Genomic DNA, 23556 nt, shown 5'->3' on the forward strand with positions numbered 1-23556 from the left:
TAGTTCCCCCCGTGACCACCAGGGAGCAGTGCTGCCATTCACTTTGGCTACAAAGGTCTTTTTTGGACCTGTTCCTTTTGACATAATGGGCTTGGCTGAAATGTATATTATTCCTGGCATGATGAAAAGACACGTTTCCTCCCAAAAACAAATTTCAGAACTCCCCCTGGCAGTCATAGATCCTTGATAAATCACACTAGGTTGCTATATTTGAGAATATTAACATTTGTGTATGTGTAAAACTGAACTGATCATGTTAAAACCATCTCAAGTAACGTCCAACATACAAAGATGTCTCAATGCTGTTGTCCTACATCACAATTACTACTTTCTTATTAGTCTTTGGTGTCATCTTGTGGTGCAATTTACAGTTTGTTTGGTATCAGGAGATGTGATTTTGTAGAAGTGAAGAGACTAACTATTAAAATCAGTGTGTGTGCGAAGGTGCGTGTTCACACTTAGTTATGCGGCAGCGGAGTGTCGAGGCTCTATGCAGCCTCCCCTCCATTTTTTTCCCTCTATATTCAAACCACATACATTGACATGTCACACAAAAGGCGTTTCAACAGGTTTGCGTGGGCGCCTTTGAGTGTTTGAGGCTGGCGGCGTCGATAGCGAGGTGTGACCTCGGCCAACCTGAAATGCAGCTGAAATGATTTTATGCTTGACAAATATCAACAGATTGATTTGTCTCCTCGTTTAAATTGGGATCTGTTCAGATAAATATGCTCGTCTACTTTTCTGATTGCGGGTTGATGAGGTCATTATAACCTGCCTTCTTGTTTGACCTTGGTTGAATATTTTTAGTTTTGGTCGATGAAGTGCCACCCCGGTAACTTTGAGTTGTAACTTTGCAAACGAGAGCAATCCTGTCAGCGTTTTCACGCCGAAATCAAAGCTGTTTGCGGAGTGGGCTTATCAAATGTCAGTTTTCCCGCATCTCACCGGCCTGTTGTTCCCGAAGGATCCTGGGTAATCTAGCGGCTAATGAGCACTCTGCCCATGTCGCAGAGGACTTCTGCTATCTTGGAAACGCAAAACACACTTATTAACATAATTTGAGTCGCCAAATAGTTGCTCTGTCTTGCACCTGCTGCGGCGTTTTTACGGGCCGGCAAGCAGACAAAGATCCACCTAAGCAAGCACTCCCCCTCCTCCCCCCCTCCTCCCTCGTGGGATGATGACTCCGCGCGCCAGCCCGCTGACTTTTCATTTTAATGGCCCGACTGGTTATTTGAAAGCAGCACCTGTTCTAATTGCATGACTTGCAATAACAAAGATGTCGCCGTATAAATGGACGCCAAAGTAAATGTTAGTGTCGACCTGTGACTTCCTCGCCGTTGGTTTAACTGCTTCGTGCTCAGGGTTTGTGTTCTCGCAAATATCGCAGAATTTAACGGCAAATTAAAAGAGGTCAGGCAAAGGATGTTTTTTTTCTGTTTTATTGTCTTATAATCCACATTTACTTTCCTCGTGTGTTTACGGCCGCAAGATCGCAAGTGACATTTCCGAGCAATCAATCGCTAGTTATTGTGAGTGACAGTTGCAATAAGTCCATCATTTAGAACGACTCTGAAAATGTAACCACGCCAACTGGCTATGTAAGCGCTGACCACAGAAATGGCTCCACGTGACCCACAGGCGAGGCGGCCACGTCTCCGAAAGCAAACCTTTGGAGATTGAGCTACGGCACAAATGCCGAAATGCTTGAGGGGCCGCGGTGGGGAAGAAAAAAAAGAAATTAATCCACGACCTTGAGGTAGAAATGTCAGCCTGTGGCAAATTGTGCTAACCTGACAGTCTCGTTATAAATGAGCGGCGGAGTTACTTACCCACCCGTCCGTCCGTCCGTTATTGAGGGGAGGCCTTTATTAGAAAGCCTGATTGCATAGAAGCAGAGAGAGACTCTGTTCCCGTATCTGATCAGCGTTCCTACCTCAACCTCATTAAGCCACGGAAACGGTCGTTTGCATCAAGAAGCCATTTCTTAAATCTCTTTAGGTGCCTTGGAAATGTGAAGTCGCTTCCTTTTGTTCTAATTAAATGGAATGTAGAATATCGGTGGCAACCTTCCCCAAGGCCGCCCTGCCTTGCCCGGGTTCTCTCGCCCGTCTTTAAAATCCTCGCGAGCTATTCTCGGCGTGACTATTGTTTGACGTAAAGGCCAAAAATAGAGCAGCTTCCCCCAAAAACTAAGATCAACAGGATTAGGCCTGCCTATTGTGTGAGACTTGGCATTTCTTTTCTTATTAATAATCTGCTGCATTGTGACGCATGGCGGGGAAAAAAAATATCAATTTTCCTGACAAGTCAAATGATCGCGGATGCTGCCAGTCAGCCGTGTCGCGGATGCTGATGATTTATTGTGTTTTTGCGGAAGAGGATTGAAAGTCGGGTCAGCTTGGCCGTTAAAACAACATTTATCTAGCTGTCTTGCTGCCTGGCTATTTGTCTGGCTCGTTAGCTAGCTAGCCCTGTTTTTTTTATTAGCTCAGTTGCTAATCTTTATCAATTGTTGGCCTGTAAATCGCTTTGAGACTCTTTTTGTGATGGACTATAAATTATTCAAAGCATTTTTGATTTTTAATAAGTCCATTTCCAAACTCCATATAAAAGTCATACAGTTCTATTGACTTTTGGCGATGGTGATGAAACAAAAGACTTTATTTTTAATCTTGTTTTTTTTTTTTTAAATCCCTGAATCGTCTCACGTTTATCACGAAATCAGTTCCAATTTCATGCATGGGAAACGGTCTTTCTTCTGTATCTTTGTCGCAACTATCTTTCCCGCCAGCATCGGCAGCACAAAAGCAATACATTTCTGCACAGGCTGCTCCAATGTGATAAAAAAGAGAGAAAAAAAAAACTCAGTTTGCACGCAAGATGTGACTTTTTGTTTCTTCTTCTCTTTTCGGCACATAGTCGGCCGGCTTATCTCGTGACGCTCTTCGATGCTCACTTTCTTACAATCTCCTTACTATTTTTAGGGAAGAATTAAACTAAACTGTCTAAAGGGCAAAAATCAGAACTGTCCAGTCAGGCCAAAACGATGGCGTCAAAAGTGAACATCATATCCACTGTAAATACACTTCATATCTTTTTATTTACTCACAGAAAAAGTTCATAATCTAGTTGAGAACAACAACATAAAGGCTGACTTAAGCGCAAAGCCGAGTGGAGCAAAACAGCACGTCGGCCGCTCAATATTAATAGAGATAATGGAAATAAAGAAAAAGCAAAAAAAAAAAATATCCGGCGTCAAAGCAAAAAGGCATTGTCCTCTTTAGCGCTCGGCGCCTCGCTCTAATGGCTTTTATTTGTCAGCCATGTTTCGCTTGGCGAGCGGCGAGCCTCAAACGTTGTTTGCCATTAAGTGCTTAACATTTCAAGCATGACTCAGCACATTTCGACAACAACTTTTGGTGGACTAAGCGCAGTAGACATTTAGCGTGCTAATGACTCAAGGCCGAACAATACAAACAGACGGCAGAGTATTGCGCAAAGCTCTCATTGGCTGTGTTGCTGACCACGTGATGACCTCACACCTTTGACCTCACTCAGGTTCTTTCAAAGTTAGGTGGGGGGGGGGGTTGAATTTTTTTTTTTTGTCAACTTTATCCAAAAGAGCTAACTCCACACTAATGAAAGTCTCGTCTTATCTCCCCTTCATGAATTTTAATACAGACGCGCAGATTACATTTGTGTAGATATGGCGCGGCCTGGAGGAAGGGAGTGACGGTGGGTGGGGAGGTTACCGGCCCACGTTCCCATTGCTGGTGTGCGGAGGAGCGCTTATTGTTTTCTATGAATACATCAGCGCGGCACCCAGCCGAGGATAAAGCCAAAAGAAAATGGTTGGCCTTGAGGAGCTAAGTGAAAATGACATGCACTATCTCCAACATACATCTTGTTGCCTTTCGGGCCAAAGATAAATAGTTTGCTCACCTTGATAGCGGGATCAGTTTGGGGTTTTTTCTTCTCTGTGCGCTCAAATATGAAATATGTGAATTATTCTCCAGCTGACCCGGCACCTTTTTGTTTTGATGTGGGATGAAAAAGCAAATAAAATCGACAAATCTTACCAAAGTAGAAATCAATTTGCGCACAGGCGAACGGGAAAATAACACCGAATGGAAAGGTTAGATGTGAGCGTTTCTATAAAAGTAAAAAATGAATCCAAAATTCTCTGGTAGATGGATAGTGATGATATGAAAAGTCGACACACCCTCGCCAGTATCAAACTTCTGCTTGCTTGGCCCTTTGCTAAAATTCCCCAAAGGATCACCTGCCCCCAATTTCCAATTCATTTAGCGTTTGTGGCCACCGCTTCTGCTTGTCCTTGAGGATGTGTCGAAGCTGGCGCTGGCGTTGCGTATATTTGCCAAGCAACCGGCTCGGGGCGGGGGCAGCCTTCCCGTACACACGCGTGTGCAAACACGCAGACACAAACACCTTCTGGCTCGCTCGTCTGCGCCCAAATAAACCCACTTTGGTGGGTGACTTTGTTTTGACTCCTTCAATTTTGCAATCATCACTGAAAAAAATATATATACGGACGCTCGTTGACCCCATCTCATGTTTTTGGATATTTCCAGCGTGATGGTTGCCATATGCCACCACGGAGGTGTGATGATACCACGCCCGATAGATTACTTTCACCTCATCAGCCCGCGCTCTCTTGGCAGGCGCCAACGGGACTTGCTCTCGGCGGGTTTGCGCCGCCGCGTGTGTGTTGCTGGGGATCGGGCAAGCAAAGGACGCAGAGGTTGAGGTTGGCAGATGTCAGAAAAGCAAAGTGAAAGGCAGTAACATCAAAAGTCAGAGTTGTGGCCAAGGTTAGGACTGATTCCAGTTTCCAAACTCTCAGTCAACTCAGAGTTCCGTCGTCAAAAAAAAACAAAAGTGCTGAATTGCACTGACCAAGTGTTGAGGACCTGAGTGGGAGCAGCAGTGTTCCTCCAAGGTCAGGGCCAGTGCAATTTGAACCTGTCACTCACAAGGCAGTTTTTTTTTTCTTCCTCTCTTTCACCTGAAATCATTTTTGAGGCAGCTTTCATAAGATGGTGTTCTTTTGTGTGCGTTTCCATTCGCCTACACAATCTGGCCAAATATTCAAACTCTCCAACCTAATCAACTCGTGATTTATTTTCTATGTAAAGCTCACTGAGGTTGGAGGAAGGACAAAATCACAGTCCGGCAAGCAAGTAGTTAGTCGGATAGGCACTCTGAGATCATTCGTGGGATGATGTGACTCCCCGAAGGAAGCCTTGATGGCAATTACGGGCTCCTTCGGGACCACGCTGAAAAAGTACCTGTACTCCCATCTCATCTCAAAATGGCTAAGAGAGGACCTGGAGATGATTTGAGCTCTCAAGCTGTTGCCATGATGGCCTTTTAATCGTTGCTAATAGCATCATGGCTAAGTTTTCACCGAACCCCCCCTTCCCCTTTAATATCGCTTTCACTCGTCGCCCTTCACGTTTGCCCGCGCGCACTACTTTGATGGCATTCATGAAGTGGGGGGGATTTTTTTTTTTTTTTCCTCCCCTGCTTCCCCAAACAAACAAAACGCTGTACTCAGCGGCCCCTCGCGGCGACGTATTAGCTGCTGAATTGACTATTCAGAGTGGGAGTAAATGAGATGACAGGTAAGCGGAACATTTGCAAGGACAAGCCTATTCACATGTGAGCTATATATTAAAAGTCAAGAAAGGAACCTTTTGTATGATCATCTTTCTCCACCACTGCTTCCCTCTTCGTGAAAGGCCTCCCGCTGGGGCTCCGTCGTGCCCCCCCCCCCCCCACATCGCCGATCAGCATACCTGCCGCTACCCCGCTGCGACGGCGTACGCGCGCCAAACTCCAGTAAGACGCTTTGTCGGGAACGCGGCGAGAGCGTCAAAGTCAAATATTTTTTTTCGCTGAAGGAAGGCAATTTTTGAGGGATTGAGACCTCTCCAAAGGCAGCAAAATGGCGGCAAAGCAGCTTCGATAACATCTCAACAAAGTGGATGTCCGTCGTTGTCATTGCCGTTATGGATTATTCGGCTGCTTTTTTAAAACCGCTTGATAATAAATGGCCCAGCGCTCTCTAATAATCCCCAATAGGGCAGCGCGATTCCAAGCTAGCCGAGGTTATCTTTATTAATCGTCTCTCGGTGCCCGTTTTGCATATCCTTTAAGGAGCGTATTTGATATATGCTCGGAGAGCGTGACATCATCCTGAGCACTGTAGCGAGATATTAGAAATCCATACACTCCAAACATGATGTATGACTCCGCCGACACCAAATTGACTGCTTCGGTGCGGTTTTTTCGCGGCGATGACCGTAAGAAAGAGGCGGGGGCGACGGAATCAAGAATAATTTGCACGTTCAGTACGGCGGAAAAGGTCAAAGCGCAAAGACAGCTTAAGAACGAGGTTCTTAGATTTGATAGGGAAGCATGGCGCCGACGGAGGGGGGCTCGTAAGGGGGGGGGGGAGCTCAGGTGGCAGAAGCTTAACCCAGCCCGATTTTTTTTTTTCACCACTTGTCACAGCCTGGAGATGTTTCTTCACACGTGTCATCGGGCGGATTTAACGCAATTATCCAGAGCAGCTGATGACTGCTCATCGTGGAAGTTTTTCCAGAACTTTGCTGATGTTGTGAGCAGCGAGGCCTTGGCCATGATATGAATCATTTGAAATATTTGACAATTCGGCTCAATTTGGTCTTGTCCTATGGAAGACAATATGAACACTCATCTTGTCTCTTCCTAAGCAGGAATTAAAGTCACTCGTGGACAAAATAGTCCCCGGAGGTGTCGGAATAGTCTCTAAATTAGGCATAAAGCCAGACCGTAACTTTTCCCATCATCCCAATCTGGCTTGAGTCCCGTGGCTGCCATGCACATTAAAGTTGGCATTTGCCGCTGTTCAGTGGAGCAGACAGGTGATGGGGTCAGCAGGAACGCTTAGCGGACTTCGGAATCCAACCACCAGCCCAGGCAAGCGGTGACAGCCCTGACAGCTAATTGAATGCGAATCAAAAGATAGACCTGCGACAAACGCTGCCAGGAAGCGTCTCGGTCTTGTCTGTTTTGTCCCCGGCGTTGCGGAATCGAGGCGGCGTTTGCCGTCACGCTCGTCGACGGTGAGAAAACGACGAACGACGTGGCCGCGCTCGCTGTGACGGACATTGTCACCTTACTGTCGTAATCGTTTTAAAAGCGTGCTTGGATTTTTTTATTATTAGCCACCAGCTACTCAAAAAAAAGGTTTCACAAAGCCATGCTGGAGAAGACACAGGAAGTCTGTAATTGTTTGTAGCGGCCGTGACCTTCTATTTGTGTCTTTTAGGGATGACCACAGAATGCCAAAGCCAAAATCCCATCCAGTTGAAAAAGGATCGGTCGCAGCGACCGATCATGGCCTCCGAGTCACCCTGGCTAATGTGTGACCGATCAATTCCTGATCAATACTAACGTGTCCCCAGCTCTGATGCTGTTAACAAGACTCATGATGGTGACTGGAAGACGGATTGCGCCAAAAAATAACAAATAAAAAGCTCATGAAAATGTCCAAGCCAGTGGACTGGGCAGGACCTAATAAATTGTCCCGGTGAGGTTTCCATGGCGACCTTTCCGGATCAATGTCCGGAACGTTTTCGACTGTGCATTCAGAATTCTGCGGCGCAGCTTCCTCGGGGCAGTTTTAGGCTGCCGTGGGAGCTGTGTTGTTTTCTTTTTGTCGATGTCAGCATTTAATTGAGTTTGTGCAAAAAGTCGCTAGGCCACACACACACATGCACTCGCGCACACTCACGCACACACTTGATCTTGATGGCAGTGCTATTTTTTCGGAGGGTGCAGCGGTGGGGCCTGTCAAAGTAATAATTTTCGACCTTGTCTGGCTCACCTTCTGATGAGACTAGATCTCAACGGCTGACCTTAACGTTTGGTCTTCCCAGGCAAGAATTGGATGTATTTGTTTTCATCTCTCCCGGCAGCTCCGCCACGGTCAAAGCTTCAATTCCGAACGATAATGTAAATACGACATGGCGCCGGGCGACAGAGAATCAATTGGTTGTAAAAACAATAGAAACGGGATTTTTGTTTCCTTTTTAAAAAAATCAATCTGTCGTTTTGTTTTCTGGATATTTTACAGCTGTCCGGGGAAAAAATGCTAACAGAAATGGAGCAAAAGGATTCAAAATTATTATTTTTTGCTCGACAGGTACTGGTGAGCCAGCCAAAAAAACTGCCACCGCTTCAGATAATGGATGGATGGAAGGTCCGTTTGTCAGCTTCTTTTAAAAAAAAAAAAAAATGCTAATGCTACATCATAATAGCGCTGCTATTGATTGCTATACACTGTCTGAACTGAAATGTAAACATTGCGCAAGTATAGTTGTGACACCAAGCAAGTCATTCCCCAGAACCAATTGTGAGTGAGGCCCAATTCTCTCAGCCTTCCCTTCTGTTTCGCCTTTTTAGCTGCTTCACACCTCAAGGTCCCATTACCCATAATCCCTTTGTCCTTCCGTCACGCCTCCAGACCACCCACTCCGCTCCGTCGCACTGTCAACACGTCGCCCGCTCGATAATGACCGGTCGCCTACACCAGTGCTCTGCGTCATTTTTTTTTTTCCTCACCCCCGCTATCATCATAATTTCTGTCTTGTTTAAGTCGGGATGATGAAATACCACTTTTTTTTTTTTTTTTTTAAACCGGAGCCTTATTAGATTGAGGCAAACAAGACGTTTAAACTCAACAATTTCCTATACAAGTGACTTATAGAAGAAAAACTGGTGAGAGAAATAGAAATAGATGCTAATTAAAATGGAGGACACTCTTGTCAAGTCAGCCATTTTGTGTCGTATAGCATTACGGTTGTTTCGCTAGTAAAGGACACGAATCCTTGGAAATTTGAATGAACTTGTGACTTTAAAAGAAACACGCATTGATGTGTTTTGGGGTCTCGGAGGAGAGATTTTTGGACAACAATGGCACTAATCGAAACACTACGTTTTCAGTGTTAGCACTCTTGTAGCGCTTGCGCGGACATTGTTTTGCGGTTCTAACGAGTCGTGTCAAAACAAAACACGGGGTCGCCGGCGACAGGCTTGTGCTGATAAAGATGAGCACTTTACACAATGTGCTGAGCAAGCGTGTGGCTGCAGCCTGCTGGGAGAAAAAAAAGTCTTTAAGTGCGCTGACCCTCCTCGTATATCACCGAGCGTCCGGTGTCTTAAAAAAAGCAGAAGCGGGAGAAAGATGTATACGCCGGCTCTTTTGCTCTCGATAAGTCACTTTTGTTTTGGCCCGACAGGAATACAGGGACGCTTCTTGTGTTTAGTCTTTGATGAAATCTCCTTTGCAATCCTCGGAATGTTGATTGACCAGCGGCTGCCATCTTGTCACCGTCAGTCTCAAGTGAAAAGTCTCTGTGATATTGCCAACGGTCAATCCAATAAGCTTCATCTTCAGTATTTCCCTGACAGGCTGGATTAACTATATCGGAGTAAGCCGACGCTAAGACGCATCAGAGTGTCAGGATAATGGCGTTCGGCAAAGGCCGCAAAGGTCAAGAGCGGGATAAATGTGGTCATTTTTGCGTCTGTGCTGCCGAGTCCTTGCGTCAACATTTGAAAAGCTGAGTTATTGTCCTTGCGTCAGCTCTCTAATGAATCAAAAACGTTGACGTGTGCCAGACGGCGCGGTTAAGAATTCCTCTCATGGCTTTTTTTGTGATCAATTACTCATTTGAGATTGGGGTGGCTGTTTTAAACATGACGACCAGCAAGGGGCCACTATGAGGCAACGCCTTGTAACTCCGATAGAGCACCCCATGACTGGGTTCGGCGGGCATGGGGGAATTTTTCGGGGGCGTTGACAATCTTAAGTTGAGACCAATACTTTGAAACCAGATCCAATCCAAGACTTTGAAATTTAAGATCACCTTCCGCAGTGCAATCATGCGCTTTGATTCTTTCTTTAAGCTTCCATTTTAGTCACTTAGCATCCATTTTAGCTTCTTTAGATTGTCTACCTCCAGCTGAGACGCTCACCTCGAATCTTAGCAAGGCAAGGGAAGGATGACAAAAAAGCAAAACAACTTAAAACGGGGTCTGCATCGCTGCGGGGGCGTGAGCTGAAGATTGGCCCGCCCGATACATCATAAAAGGCACAACACTGTTGACCCATTAAATAGCCTGTTATTAGCTTCTCGAGCCGCGCTCCACGGCAGGGGGTAGACAATCTGTGTTTGATCTATCAATTTGATCTATTACGTCTGCGTTTCCGAAAACCGACCCGAGGTGAAATCAAAACATGACCCGAAAAAGCAGTGGAGGCTCCATTTTGTGCTTTGGTAATATTGGGGGAAAAAAATTACAATATGACTCAATTTTTGATATTGGTTGCTTTCAACTAAGTTGGAAAGAGTAGAGTCAAGGGGAAAAGATTCATGCTGTGTATCGGTTGAATGTAAAAAAATGACTCGTGTTGTGCCAATCGGGAGCTAAACGCGCGGGAGATTGGCTCCGCTCCTGCTCGTGCGCCAGATTGATGCCACGGCCGTTTGGTTCTCGTTTTTATTGGCCTCCCCCAATCTCCCCGTCGGATGTTGGCCGGAGCTCCCCGAAGAGCATCGAGTTGTCCCAAATGGAAAGCGATGACAGTCATCTCGCCGGAGAAATGGAGCGGCGCGTGGAAGGAAAAGTGCGGAGAGCAAATTTTGAGAGATGAACGTGTCAGCAGACGACGGGAGAAGAAGAATGAGTGCGCTCTTTGAAATGATGCGCGGCGGAAACATTTTGGGGCTTTAATTGCGACCGGCTTCAAGGGCCATTACAAGACGCTCGGCTGCACTTCCTCCGGAACTTTCACCTGAGAAGTTCTTTTGAGACCGAGTGAAGCTCGTGAAATTGAGACCAAAACATGAAATTACAAACATGAAGTCAAGATGAGGACTTTGAGTGATGCAAGTCGATGAAGTTCACGCGTCTGTGGACCTTCCTGGTGTTTTCAAACGGGCCACCCCGCTGAACTAGAACCACCTGCTGCTCCAAACTTGTGGTTCCAACATTTTTGAAGCCCTCTCTCTCATCATCATCATCCGTCGTCTTCTACTTTGTTCCATCCGTCTCTGCCAAGTAATTGGTGTCACTGTCTCTTGATGTAATATGAATGGGCGGCATTGTGTCGCCGCCGCCGCGTTGGGGCAGAGAGATGAAAAGTGCCCTGAGTGCACGGCAAGGAGCGAGAGGGCTAGAAAAAAAAATAATCAAAGGCCCACCAACCTGCCTGCAGCCAGACGGAACGAGGTGGAGACTTCACCGGTGTGGGAATTGCGCCGAGAGAAAGAGATGCGTAATAGCGGGACTCTGTCGCCGCGGCAACACGGAGGAAAATAGAGGCCCCACTATGTCGGAGTGGGAGAAAGATTAAAGGGGAAATTGCGACTCCTCCTTGTCGTCATCCTCGTCAACAATGTTGTTTTTCAGCCTTGAAGGTTGTGGTATGAAGCCCGAGACCTTGATGTCTTCTAGCTCTGCTACGTTCAAACACACAGGCTAGCGTTCGCGGCTTTGTTAGCATCCGTTAAGAGTCTGCTCGTGGTGTCGAGCGTGCCGCTCTTCAGCGGCGGGGGTCGCCGCGCTGTTGACACTCGGCGACGCTCCACTCCAAAACCTCTTGATGCCCGCTCGCACTCTCAACGCAAACACTGCGCAGCTGTGGCACGCAAAGCAAACACGGCCAAGTAGCTTAGTTTGACGCATCTATCATAAGAGCCACGGCTAACCTTAACTTGAACGCTCCAAACATTACGTTTGAAACCTTAATCCTTATTACAAACCTGAATTCAGGCATTAAAGGGCTGTCCTAATACTTTTGCCCTCTCGCAGACTTCTTCCTCTGGTCAAACGAGCGGCGGTGTCCATGGCACAATCACTCCGCGTGGCCTTTTGAGAGGAAATGTCAAATCGGCGTCCGCCGCCGCAAGGTCGAGACAAACATCACTGAAAGATGGAGGCGGAAAAAAAAATAAGTCGAGGCTTGACTGTGCCCTTTGCCAGCCATTTTCTCAGATTGTTGAAGTTAGAACGAGATCACGTTGAGACAGCTAGCTTGACGCTAAAGATGTTAAAAATAGGAAGGACTGGAAACCATCGTAACGCTCTCATTGAACTAGTAGGCAATCGAATTTTGTCATCTAACAGAATTGAAAAATACGATGTGTTATTTAATGGGCCTTCTCTGGGGCTGCTTTGCTGCGTCGGACCCTGCCTTTGTCCGGCCCTCCGTCCGTCACGACGCCATTTCATGTCAGAGTTTTTCTTTGAAATGCAGCCTGGAGAAGAAGTCGCTTTCTCTCCCTCGCTGCTGAATTATGCTTCTTTTTTCTCTCTGAGGGCCTGCTGGCCACACTTTCAACATTTTCACAAGCGGCCCACAGAGTAGGCCGAAGAAGGAGAGCTGAGGATGATGATGATGAGGATGATAAGGGTAGCATCACTGTGACTTTGTTTTTTTTCTCCCAAATTTTCGTTACTCCCTTCCAAAGTTGCGACGACCCGAGCGCCGAAAAGAACCCGGGGGCCGTTATTAATAGCCGTTTAAGCGCCGCTTGTTTCTGTGGAAATGTTAATGCCGTCGGGAGGGCGTCTCGGAATAGAAAAGAAGATTTTGAATGTAATCCGTCTTTTCATTAGGCGCAACTGTGGATTTTGCGAATAGAAACTTTGAGCGTGAAAAGCTTGTCTGGCGTAACGAGAATGCAAGAATTGCAAAACTCCCTCAGGTTGACTCGCACGTGGTGGCGCTTGAACCTTCTTTGTCTGCTCTCTCTTTGTCTCCGCCGCCATCTCAAGTTTTCCTTTTTTAAATGAAAATGAACAATTTAATCCATCTAACATTTTCTTTGGGTTAAAGCCAACATTGCGACGTGCGGAAGCACCTCATCAAGCCGCCGGTAATTAATCAAGCGACAGTTGACACTCACCTGAACTGCCGCGCCGCTAATCGCTGCAAGGTCGATTAGCCGCACGTGTCAACAAAAAGCGCAAATGTCGTTACTTCCCCCTCGAAAGTGACGATTCTTCGATCGTAATTCCCCAGGAGGTAGCAGCGATTCAAATTGACTTGTTTTTGAAAACAATTGATGGTTGCAAATTGGACAAAACCAAAACTCTATCCCATAATTAATTTCCAACTATCCAGCGGCAGGAATAAAAATGTCACGCACTTGAAATGCACGAATGTGTGAAAAGGTTCGGTATAGTCGACGGGGGCATGTTCCGTTGTGTGATGAGATGACACGCCGCTTAGTTGCCGGTCGCCTGCGGAAGCACCTTCATGTCATCCAGTCTACTGCAACTTTTAATGCCCTGGAGTTGAAGTTGAAGCTAAGTTCACCACTTGACAAAAAAACAAAACAAACAAAGACCTGTGAGCGATGGAGCTTGTTGAATGGACTGAGTCGATTTCTCTCAATTTTTTTTTATACGTGTTTTATTTGACTTTTCTTACAAAAAAAAACAATTGCCCTGGTCAACCAGAGAACACACAAAATGCATACAGAAAAAACCTGTACAGTCACTTTCGTCATGTGTCCTAAACACGTTATCTACAACAGCTGCGGGGAGGTACGACTCACAAATCCAACCTTGCACGTTCTGACATTTGAGACGATTGGGCTAGCTAGCTCGGTGGCGATGCGTACGAGATTGAAAATGAACAAATGTGACTTTTTCTGTTTATTTTATTTTTTACACAATTAACTGTTAAACGACGATGAAGTGCACTGAGAGGTATATGGCGGACGGGGACAACAGATTTCGATGGCATGCACGTTTCACGGCCGTTTCTACTTGGTACGCAAAGTGGAATTTGTAAATAATTAGCTACAGTAGATATGCTATCTCCAGCCATGTTGCTGAGAATTTGTAGCTCATTATTGTGAATTTTTTTTTGAACGATAGCATACTGATAAGTCACTAAAGTGAAGGACAAAATAAACAGAAGGCTGTGAGCATTTGTAAAAAACATATTTGTCTTGTCAAGACTTGGAGTCAATCCAAGCTCATTTGCGGTTCAACAGTTCAGCTTCAAAACTAGCAACGCTAAGCGCTGCCACCCAAGCCAGCTTATTTTGTACTTTTCCAACCCACACAGATGTTTAAAAGACAAATTTCACTGCTCCGTCAAGTGTTTTACTTTGGCTAAGTCAGTCTGTTTGTAAATTGATGCCGTGGACTTGCTACTTTGCTAGCTAGCTCTCCTAGCTAAAGGGGAAACAAATGCTCGCAGCCTGAAGTGGAATTTAAAAATTCCGCAATTCCGATGTGAACGGAAGAGTCGTTACGTCGTTTCCGAAAACACACAAACAGGTGATGTGGGAAGATAATACAGCGACTAAAAAGACTCACGGGACACTAAATGCAGACATTGACAGAGGGACGGACATTTGTGGTTAGCACTGGTGAAGACAATCAACACGCACACAAAAACAATCGGAAAGCTTTTTTTACTCTAAAAAAGTGAGCATTGTGCATAGTTCGTCGTGTGGTAACCCCCCCACCCTCGCCCGGTCGGGTACCTAACTTGCTGTGATAACACGGAAGGGAAGTGCAATCGTACAAATGTGTCACACTCAACACCATTGACACTTTCTCCCAGCGGGACTATCACCCAAATTACTTATTTAAACACATTAAATCCCAACACATTTAATCCTCCTCGCTCTGTAATTAAATACGGAGCATCTTCTTTTTAATGAAGTCCTACTGATAGTTTTTTTTTTTCTTTCTTTTTTTTCTTTTTTAACTCATACCTCGCCGACCCAGACCACCGTGTTGCCCCTCGTAATGTCCGACACCTCGCAGTGCGGCGTTCTCTGTTTGCCGTTCAAAATGAAGAGGGACACGGCCGACGGTGTCAACAGGTACTGTCCAAACGGGCCGCTGGAGACCACCACCCGGTAGGGCGCCCCCCAGGGCCAGCTCCGAGGGCCCAGCGGCTCCTTGAGGCCCCGGAGAACCTCGGTGTGTCCCGAGGACAGGTCGGCGAAGAGCAGGTCCGCGGTAGAGTCCGAGGCGGCCACCGCCACGTATCTGTTGGACGCGGTGAAGGAGGGCTGGTAGACCAGGTCTGAGGCGGCGACGGGGTCCTCTGGTTCCTGTCGGAGGCGCATCTCCCCCTGGAAGGAGACGGTTTGCACCGTCAACCGGGCAGCGCCTCCGCCGGCCCCATTGCCGGGCGTCACGATGTAGCGGCCGTCCGGTGACACGAAAGCCCGGCCGGTGAGGTCGCGGTTTGGTCCCACCACCGCGTCCGTCACGGCGTCCACCAAAAGCTGGGCTTTTCCGCCCCTGCACTGGACAAAGTAGACGCCGCTTAGATGCGTGTAGGCCATGCTGGCCGGCACGCAGCTGTAGTCCTTCAGGCTGATGGTCTTGACGCGCCGGAAGGTCTCCAGGTCCACCTTGTGCACCGCCGGCTCGTCTTGGAGGAAGACGAAGGCGAACCTTGGCGGACAGAGTTCACGGCGGAAGGTTAATTTCCTGTCGTTTGGCGGTGATTAATAAGTGTCATTAGCTTTTTTATTTATGCGGAGGGTTTTGGCTTTTACCTCACGTGAGTGATGATGAGGTTGGTCGGCGGGATGAAGAAGTCGCTGACCCGCTGGAAGGAGGTTCGGATGGCGTGATGGACTTCACCCATGCTGGCTTGAGGAATTACCTGTTTTAATGCATAGAGGAAAGTAGACGACAAGATGACTGTGGTTGGGGGGGGGGGGGGGGGGCAAATATCTATGAGCTTCATAATTTTGGCTTTGCGTGTACTTCACACGTGTCCAGCGCACCACCACTTCCTGCCTGCCAGATAAGCACATGGCGCCCCGAGGTGACATCCTCGTCTGTCTCTCCGGCGATAAACATCGTAAAGGTCTGCCACGCCGGCGCATGAAATGCGACCCCGCACCGCCTTCCCCCGATAACACGTCTCATTCTGAGATGCTTGTCTCGTAATCTTTCACTTGATCCGCCGCCAAGTCAGCACTTTTTTTAATAATTGTGTTGAAGTACGGCAAGGAGACATTTTTGTCCTTGATGCAATATACAGCCTAGTATTGTAGTATTTACTCGCGCAGTATCCAAGAGTTTTTACAAATAAAATAAATTGGATGTGCATTATTTGTTTGAAAAAAGTTAGATATGGTATATTTGTAAAACTAAACGCCTCACCCTTAATTAACATATGAGCCAAAATAAGTCTTGCCCTAGTTTCCAGTTTGTTTTTGCAACAACTTCTAGCGTAAAATAAGTTTTGATTTTGGACCCCCCTGCCACTGCTACATTTCGACAAAGAGCTGGTTTTTTTTTGTTTTTTTTTGCCATTTCTTTTTTTACAAGAACAAGGCATCAAACGCACTGCAGCATCTCATCGTAGCCCAGCAGGGGGGTGGGCGGGCCTCCATTCCGTCTGCGCTCGCTCCTAAAGAACTGATAAATAATAAAAACACGAAACAAAAACCGCCCCCCTCTCTTACCTAGCCGTTTTCTTTTCAACAAAATCTCAGCAGCACTCGCGACGACCAAGCAGAAAACGCAGGAGGTGACGGGATACAATGGCGAGAGTTAATACGGTTCCGCCGGGTATTATCACGCGGCCAAGGTGCGCTAAGCTTCTTTCCACCAGCTTCCCTTTGTTGAGACTTCATCCTGGGCTTTCATCTGAGTCGCTCGCTAGCGTCTCTCGTTTCCTTCCAAACATCAGAGCGGCTAAAAAGAGATGGAAATCATCTCTAATCCCTTTTTAAAGGAGCACTAATGAACTTGATGGTTTCAAACGAGACTGAATGGCTCGTCTAGATCTGCATTTACATCAAAACAGGATGAAATCATCTCCAGAATTGGTCGCATTGCAGAAATTAATGGTTAAAATGCAACTGACACGCTAGCCACATGCTTGCTAGCATCTCTTCTTTAAATCCAAGAAATTAAAATCCTCTCTCGAAATGTCACTTTGAAAATGCCAGAACGGATTCGCTTGCTAGTGTACATCTCTGTTCTGTCAAAACATCATAACGTTCCAAAAACATCCGTTTTTTTTTTTTTGTTTTTTTTTAAACTGCACTCCAGAAGATTATAATGGTTAAAACGCTTTCCCGTCAAAAAAGCGGAACATCCAAAAGGATGGAAATCCTCTCAATCGCTGTCATTTTTTTTTTTTTTTTTTTTAACACTCCTCCAGAAGAAGCTGGTTAATATGTTCACCAAAATGGATCCTTGATTGTTATGCAAAGCCATTCCGCTTTGCTCTTTTAATTACACGCCGAGGAATTGTTTTGTCATTAAAAAAAACAAAACAAATGTCTGCCTCATTTGAGACCCTAAGCGCTGAATTCTAAACAACAACTGTTCATGAGTCAACAATAAAAATATGTAATTATGCAGTCTGATGGCAGACCGGTCCAAATTTGGCTCTAAAAAAGAACCCCGAACCCTTAAGAGAACCCAGGGACAATTTAAGCCTTTTTTTTTTTAGCCATTTTGGCTGTGCTGAATGAACATACTGGGTGTGGAATTTGCAGATGTTTAAAAAAAAAAAACACCAACACATTTTTCTCTATTCCGTAACTTGGACTAAAATGCAAATTATTTTGATCCTACATTTCTACACAAGTATTAAAGTGAACATTTGAAATGACTGGAACTCAGTGCTACTAGTTAATAGTCAAGGTTAAAAGAAATGTAAAACAAAAAAGAGCAACGTGAGAAAAGTCGCTTTACTCTTCTGATCTGAATAGAAAAAGAAGCAAAGCTTCTCCAAAGAGTCATCAATTTGTTGGTGGTGGGGGTATCACCCCTCAGCGAGGCGTCGTAACCATGCAGACGCTCGTAAACACCATGCCTTGCCGCAGTTATAATTGCGTCTTTGCCTCCGGCGGGACCCAGCGTAGCCGTAAACATGTTTGTGACTATTATACATAGAACTGCCACGTCCCCCTCGGCCCATTTCCCGCGTGTCCCCGACCCTCGGAGGATTAGAGCCGCCGTTGTCTGCAGAGTTTCATTTGTGTACGAAATTTGGTAGTCAGAGATTATTGGAACGTGATTGTGATTTATTGCCGAGTGGGCAAACTTGGCTGCCATCCCCTCATGATAGACAAGTTCTGGTATACCTGGAGCGTTGGTCGTGTCCGGTCCATGTCGCCCCACGTTAGCACCCACACTTGGTCATGTGACTTGTCGTAGTGCATCTTCACGGGAAACGGATCTGTCGCGACGGCCTGCAAAACAAAAAACACAATCAAAATCTGTCAAAATTAAATTGAATTTGGGCATTTTTCTTCTATTTAAAAAATAAGTGAAGGAAATAGTTTTAAAAATAGAAATAAGCAGTAGCTAAAATGATAGACTGTTTACTAAGCGGCTTCGAAAGTCCAAGAGAGGCCCATTCAGAAGAAAGCCTTGGGGGAGGTCTGCTCCCTTTGACTCTGCGAGTACTTAACGATTTCTATGTTTTGGTTGAGCCGTTAAGCAAAGGTCAAGAAAACCTCTGCCGGGCCTCTTAGCAACGTCTTGACCCGTTGTTCTGCTGGCGTCCATGTAACATTTTGCCTGACATTTGGCAAGAATTGATTTTGTTGGGCAGCAGATGTCCCATCATGCCAACACAGACGTGCCAAACGTGCTCAGCTGCTCGGCGCCGGCCGTGACGGCCCTTATAGACTCGCCGAAAGAGGACGGAGAATGAATTACAGTAAAAAGGCAGAAGGGAGAGAGGAGATACCAAGGGTCAGCAAGCAGGAAGAACACGATCCATTAAGCTGCTTCTGCATGGCTGCACGGCGGGGGGGGAAGGGGGGGTCTCTGCAACCATGCTGGCATTTTTCAACATTAATCAATGTTGAAATATTTCATGAGTTTAGTGTTCTTTTTTTTTCCATAAAAAAAATGTCATAGATAATGCCCACCGGCAAGCTTTGAAATCAACTCCTGAGGGCGTTTTGGGTGACCCACCTGCACCACCCGCTGCGCTTGGATGTCCACCACCAGCAGGCGGCTCTGGAGGGGCTGGCTCGCGTAGACGTACTTGTCGCGCACGTTGACCGCCGACGACCACACGCAGCGCTGGGGGGACGGGCCCTCGCTTTTGGGGCACATCTCTTCCTGCCAGGGGGGGCCAACATATAGACGTTTACATTTCTCTTCCCGAAATATTCGTTTCTAAGCTCCCCTCGCTCTTGTCCGCCTCCAGCAATTCCCCCCCCGCTGACAAACACCTCGCTGGCTTTCGGCTTGTGCTCGGAGAGCGTTTAAAGTGCACCGAGTGCTTTTTGCGGCAGGAACTCGCTAACGCGCGGCTTATTACGTTTCCATTGATCTCTAATACAATCACGGGCGGCTCGGTTAAAAAGCCCGATCCTTTTACGGAACAAGCAACTTTTAGCACCTCGAGCCCATTGTTCCACTTCCCAGCGGATTTACCCATCCGAGTATGGACTGTGTACAGTCGATGCGAATAATCCCATTAAATTTCGAGGTGTTGACTAGACGAAAGGAAGTTGGTGACACATTGCACTGTTGCGCTGAACAGGAGATAATCCTTTCAGAAAAGCAAATCAAAGCCCATGATGGCCGGTAGTAGATTTAAAAATCATAATTACGTATGTAGCGACGATCCTCTCCGTGCGCTTGATCTGCCGGCGGATTTCGCACTGGCTGGGCTGCAGCAACGTGATGCCCTCGTCGGAAAACACGTAGAACATGTTGCCCACGCTCAGACCTGCGGCAAAAGATGAGGTCATCAATCAACACCAAAGTAGAAAAGCTCTGGTGAGAATAGAGTTTCGAGGAAGTGACTTTTTTTGTCCACCTTATTTTTGATTTCAGTCTTTCCCTTTACATAACCCGCGATTGTACAAGCTTCAAATTGGTCCAGCGGATAGAATAGCGAATGCTCGCCTGCCAGCTCGTCAGCACGTCCCATTTGTAACGACACACTCCCGTTGATAAATGCACACAAAGCATCCGTAGCTGCTACACTGTAAAACGCGCCGTAAACTGCAGTACAGAAGCAGTGTTGTTGTTTTTTTTTTTTTTTTGCTTACAATATACTCCGCATCCAGACAGGATTGGATGCTTTCCGCAACAATGGAGCTCTGAGAGGTAGGTACGGGATAAAAAAAAAAAAAAAAAAAAAAAGGTTGATTGTGCACGAGAGGCAGTTGATGAAAGGCTCCGAGGCAGTAGGGGAGGAGGCGGGTTAAGCTGGCGAGCTGTTTTTTCTTATGGACAACATATATTGTCATTTATATGCATTCACTCGCCCGACGTAATCACATGGATACAAAAGGAGCTTTTACTTACCTTCCTCTCGCCATAGAATGTTTGCAACTGTAACAAAAAAAAAGACATCCATTGGAATCAGCTGAGGAATAGCTCAGGCTACTCATTTGATTTTTATCTTACGCGTCTTCTTGGCTGAATCTTCCACAAACAGCGAGGAGATGTCCTCGTCCACGCCCACCTCGTTTTTGGCGATGCAGGTGTAGGCGCCCGTGTCCTCGTAGCGGACGCTGCCGATGAACAGCTCGCTGCCGTTAGCTAAGAGAAAGGCGAGGATGGAATGTGATGGAAATTCCCAAGCGGTATTTGGATGGACTCGTGATGTCTCCTGTCCACTTGTGTGTCAATCAAAGAAATGGCATTTGTCTGGCTTAACGGCATCGTGTCCAAAAACAGCACTTAGGCTTAATTGCACGCAATAGACACCTGGCAATTTGCGCGGCGCAGGCTGTATGTTCATTCCAGTCGTTGACATTTGTCGACATCTTGTTTTATGATCCCAATAGCGGCACGCGATGACTCACGCTGGAAAAGCATTTTAATCGCATCCAAACGCTCATTTTCGTTTCTGGCGAGCCTTTGGATTAACCATTCATTAAATTAGTGGGGGGTGTTTTTAAGTCTTAATTTGCAGGCTGTTTGGTGACGAGGGAATTTAATTGAGCTTTTAATCCCGTATGACAAATGTCAATTTGTTTGGAGACCTTTGGCGCCTTCGACTAATTGATTTATTTTGATGGACATGTCGTTATTTGTGCAGAATGCTGACTTTACATTTTTCCAGTAAAAACATCAACAGGCTTGAAATTCAAATTCAATAACCTCGGCTGACCTTGACCAGGCAAAATGATTGAATAACAAATTTTAGCCGTGTCCTGAAACCCTAAGCCAAGCTTCAAACTGCAATTTAAGGCTGACTTGAAATCGTAACTGTATTTTAAAACCGTGGTCTTGAAACCCTGACCCGGGCTGTAAACCATCATTTGGAACCACAATAAAAAAAAAAATCTAACCTGGTCTTGAAACCGATATAAGAAGCTGAAAGAGTAGTTAAAATTGAACAAGGCCTGAAGGTTTATGAAGAAAAAGTTGGCCGTAAAATCCAACAGTGGACCCCTAAAAAAACAAACAAACAAAAACAGAACCCGTGCTTGCCTTTGAGAGCAAGCTGCTTGGCAGAGCGCGGCTGCAGCTCCACGCCGTTCTTCAGCCACACCAGCTTGGGATCGGGGATGCCGTCGGCGCGGCAGTGCAGGCTGGCCGACACGCCGGGCTCCTGGGCTTGCGTCTCCGGGTACACCAGGATCACCGGCGGGACTGCAAACGAGAAGGAGGGGGGGGGGGGGGCGGGGATGTGGGGGGAGGTAAGACCACCAGCGCCGCGGAATTACTTTCACGGCGGCGTGGAATGAATTCGCAGAGCCTAGCGCTCGGGGGGGGCTTTATTATGGCTGCTGCATGAAAAAGATGTTGGACGACTCGGCGGCGCCCGAGGGGAGGAAAGCTGTGAGAGAATGTAGACGATGAATGACACCTCCAGTTTGCAAAAGCACCTCAGAGCCTGACAAAGTCGTTGCATTTTTTATTTATTTTTTTGTATAGCGTTGGCATCTCTGCAGGTCTACTGGAAGGGATGAGCGGCTGTAATAAGCATAGGAAAGAGTCCAAGCGAAAAGACCACAATACTTTTGGGAAGACACCAACAACCTAATCTCTCTGTTCCCTCAAGACCCCAATGTGTGTTCATCCAACATTTATTGACTTCTTTTGTACTGCCTATGAAAGCAAAGCATTTTCAAATCTTTTCTTTTTCCCCAATGTGCCTGTGACTGCAATGCGGGGACAAAGTGCTGCTGAAAATATTCAGCGCCATGCAGCTTTAAGTCAGGAGACGAGGGAGCAAGAGCAAGTAAGGATGCTAGGGAGAAGGGAAACGAAAGGAAGCGAGGAAATAAGCGAGGAAACTTGGGGAGCAAGGTGCAAGGAATTGATGGGAGGAAGGAATCAAGGACATGTGTCCAACTAGGGATTAGTCGGGAAGAAAGTACTGACCGTTGACCTGCAGGACATGCGTCTGTTGGATGTCCTCGTATCCGTAGGCATGGCAACTGTAGTTCCCCATGTGAATGGTCGTCACCTTGGTGATGTACAGCGAGCCGTCATCCCCAAAGTCCTTCAACACACATACGGCAGGTGGGAAATGAAGCGAGGCCCGAACGGACGACGGGGGAATAGCGGCAGAAGAATGGGACCGAGGGACGGGAGGAATCCGGGCAGCTTGATGGAACGCGGCGGGGTGGCGGAGGGATCGCGGGACCATGAATCAGCGGCGTTTGGGAATTTGATCCGTGGTGCTGACAAATTGCAAGGGTTAAAAATATATCAGCCATTAGCTTGACAAATGGGGGTGCTGGGATGTTGCGGCGGTGCGCACCTGGGGGGGCCGCGACATACATCTTAGGGGCGGATTACGTTTTTTTCGCTTCTGCCAAGCGGGATCTCTTGCCCATCTTTGCTTCACGCCGGCAAACAATTCTCATTTAAAATAAAATGAGCCGACCAATCCGTGCTGTGGATGATTGACATCTATTACGTCCAATGGCGATGAAAACATTTTATCATATTTTTTCTGTCTGATTGGAAAGATGAGGCATCAAAGTGACAAAAGCCAGGAAAGGGGGAAAAAAAAAAAAAAAAAAGACAGCCGGTATGCCACTAATGCGTTTTCTGGCATTGTGCGCCAAATCTAAATGGCGGCTTCCAAATGGCACCCAGCCGGCATAATGGGATGTTAACCTTTTATTTCATCAAAATGTCCTACGCAGGCGGCAATTACAGCGCGTCCGTTCTTTCTATCAAGGCTTTCGTGCGGCGTAGGGCATCGGAGGTGGCTGGCAGCAGTCTTTCAAATCATTTCATTCAAACTTGTTGTCAATGATTTGTTCTTCGACGCGCTCAAGTGTCACCGGCGTGTCGTCCCCCGCCATCACCGGGCAAGAAAAGACCCTCCGTTTCTGTGCTCTTAATCACGTCGCTGCCACTTATATGCAAATACAAACAGTTGCACGGGAATGTAATCAAAATAGATTATGCATTGCTTTTACCACCAGGGGCAATTTGCCACTTCGTACGTCCACTTGGCTTCCCCGGACGTCTTGTGTTGTTAACAATTTTAACTACAACTGTTGTGTAGCCATTTTGTTTTTTGTTAAAATA

General features: G+C 46.5%; 1 protein-coding gene across 1 annotated transcript in view; it reads right to left on the bottom strand.

The window, feature by feature from the left end:
• Nucleotides 1-13434: 13434 nt before the first annotated feature.
• The window catches only part of fstl4 (follistatin-like 4), a 48671-nt gene continuing 38549 nt past the window's right edge, over nt 13435-23556 (bottom strand). Inside the window, exons 8-16 of the mRNA XM_049741944.2 lie at nt 22393-22513; nt 21496-21657; nt 20464-20598; nt 20362-20388; nt 19659-19777; nt 19012-19161; nt 18171-18278; nt 15615-15724; nt 13435-15510 (exon numbers count right to left, since the gene is read on the bottom strand). Of these exons, the coding sequence (XP_049597901.1) occupies nt 14811-15510; nt 15615-15724; nt 18171-18278; nt 19012-19161; nt 19659-19777; nt 20362-20388; nt 20464-20598; nt 21496-21657; nt 22393-22513 (1632 nt within the window). The 3' untranslated portion in view covers nt 13435-14810. The remainder of the gene's footprint in view (nt 15511-15614; nt 15725-18170; nt 18279-19011; nt 19162-19658; nt 19778-20361; nt 20389-20463; nt 20599-21495; nt 21658-22392; nt 22514-23556) is intronic.

Source organism: Syngnathus scovelli, chromosome 15 (genome assembly GCF_024217435.2).
Source record: "Syngnathus scovelli strain Florida chromosome 15, RoL_Ssco_1.2, whole genome shotgun sequence".
Taxonomy (NCBI): Eukaryota; Metazoa; Chordata; class Actinopteri; order Syngnathiformes; family Syngnathidae; genus Syngnathus; species Syngnathus scovelli.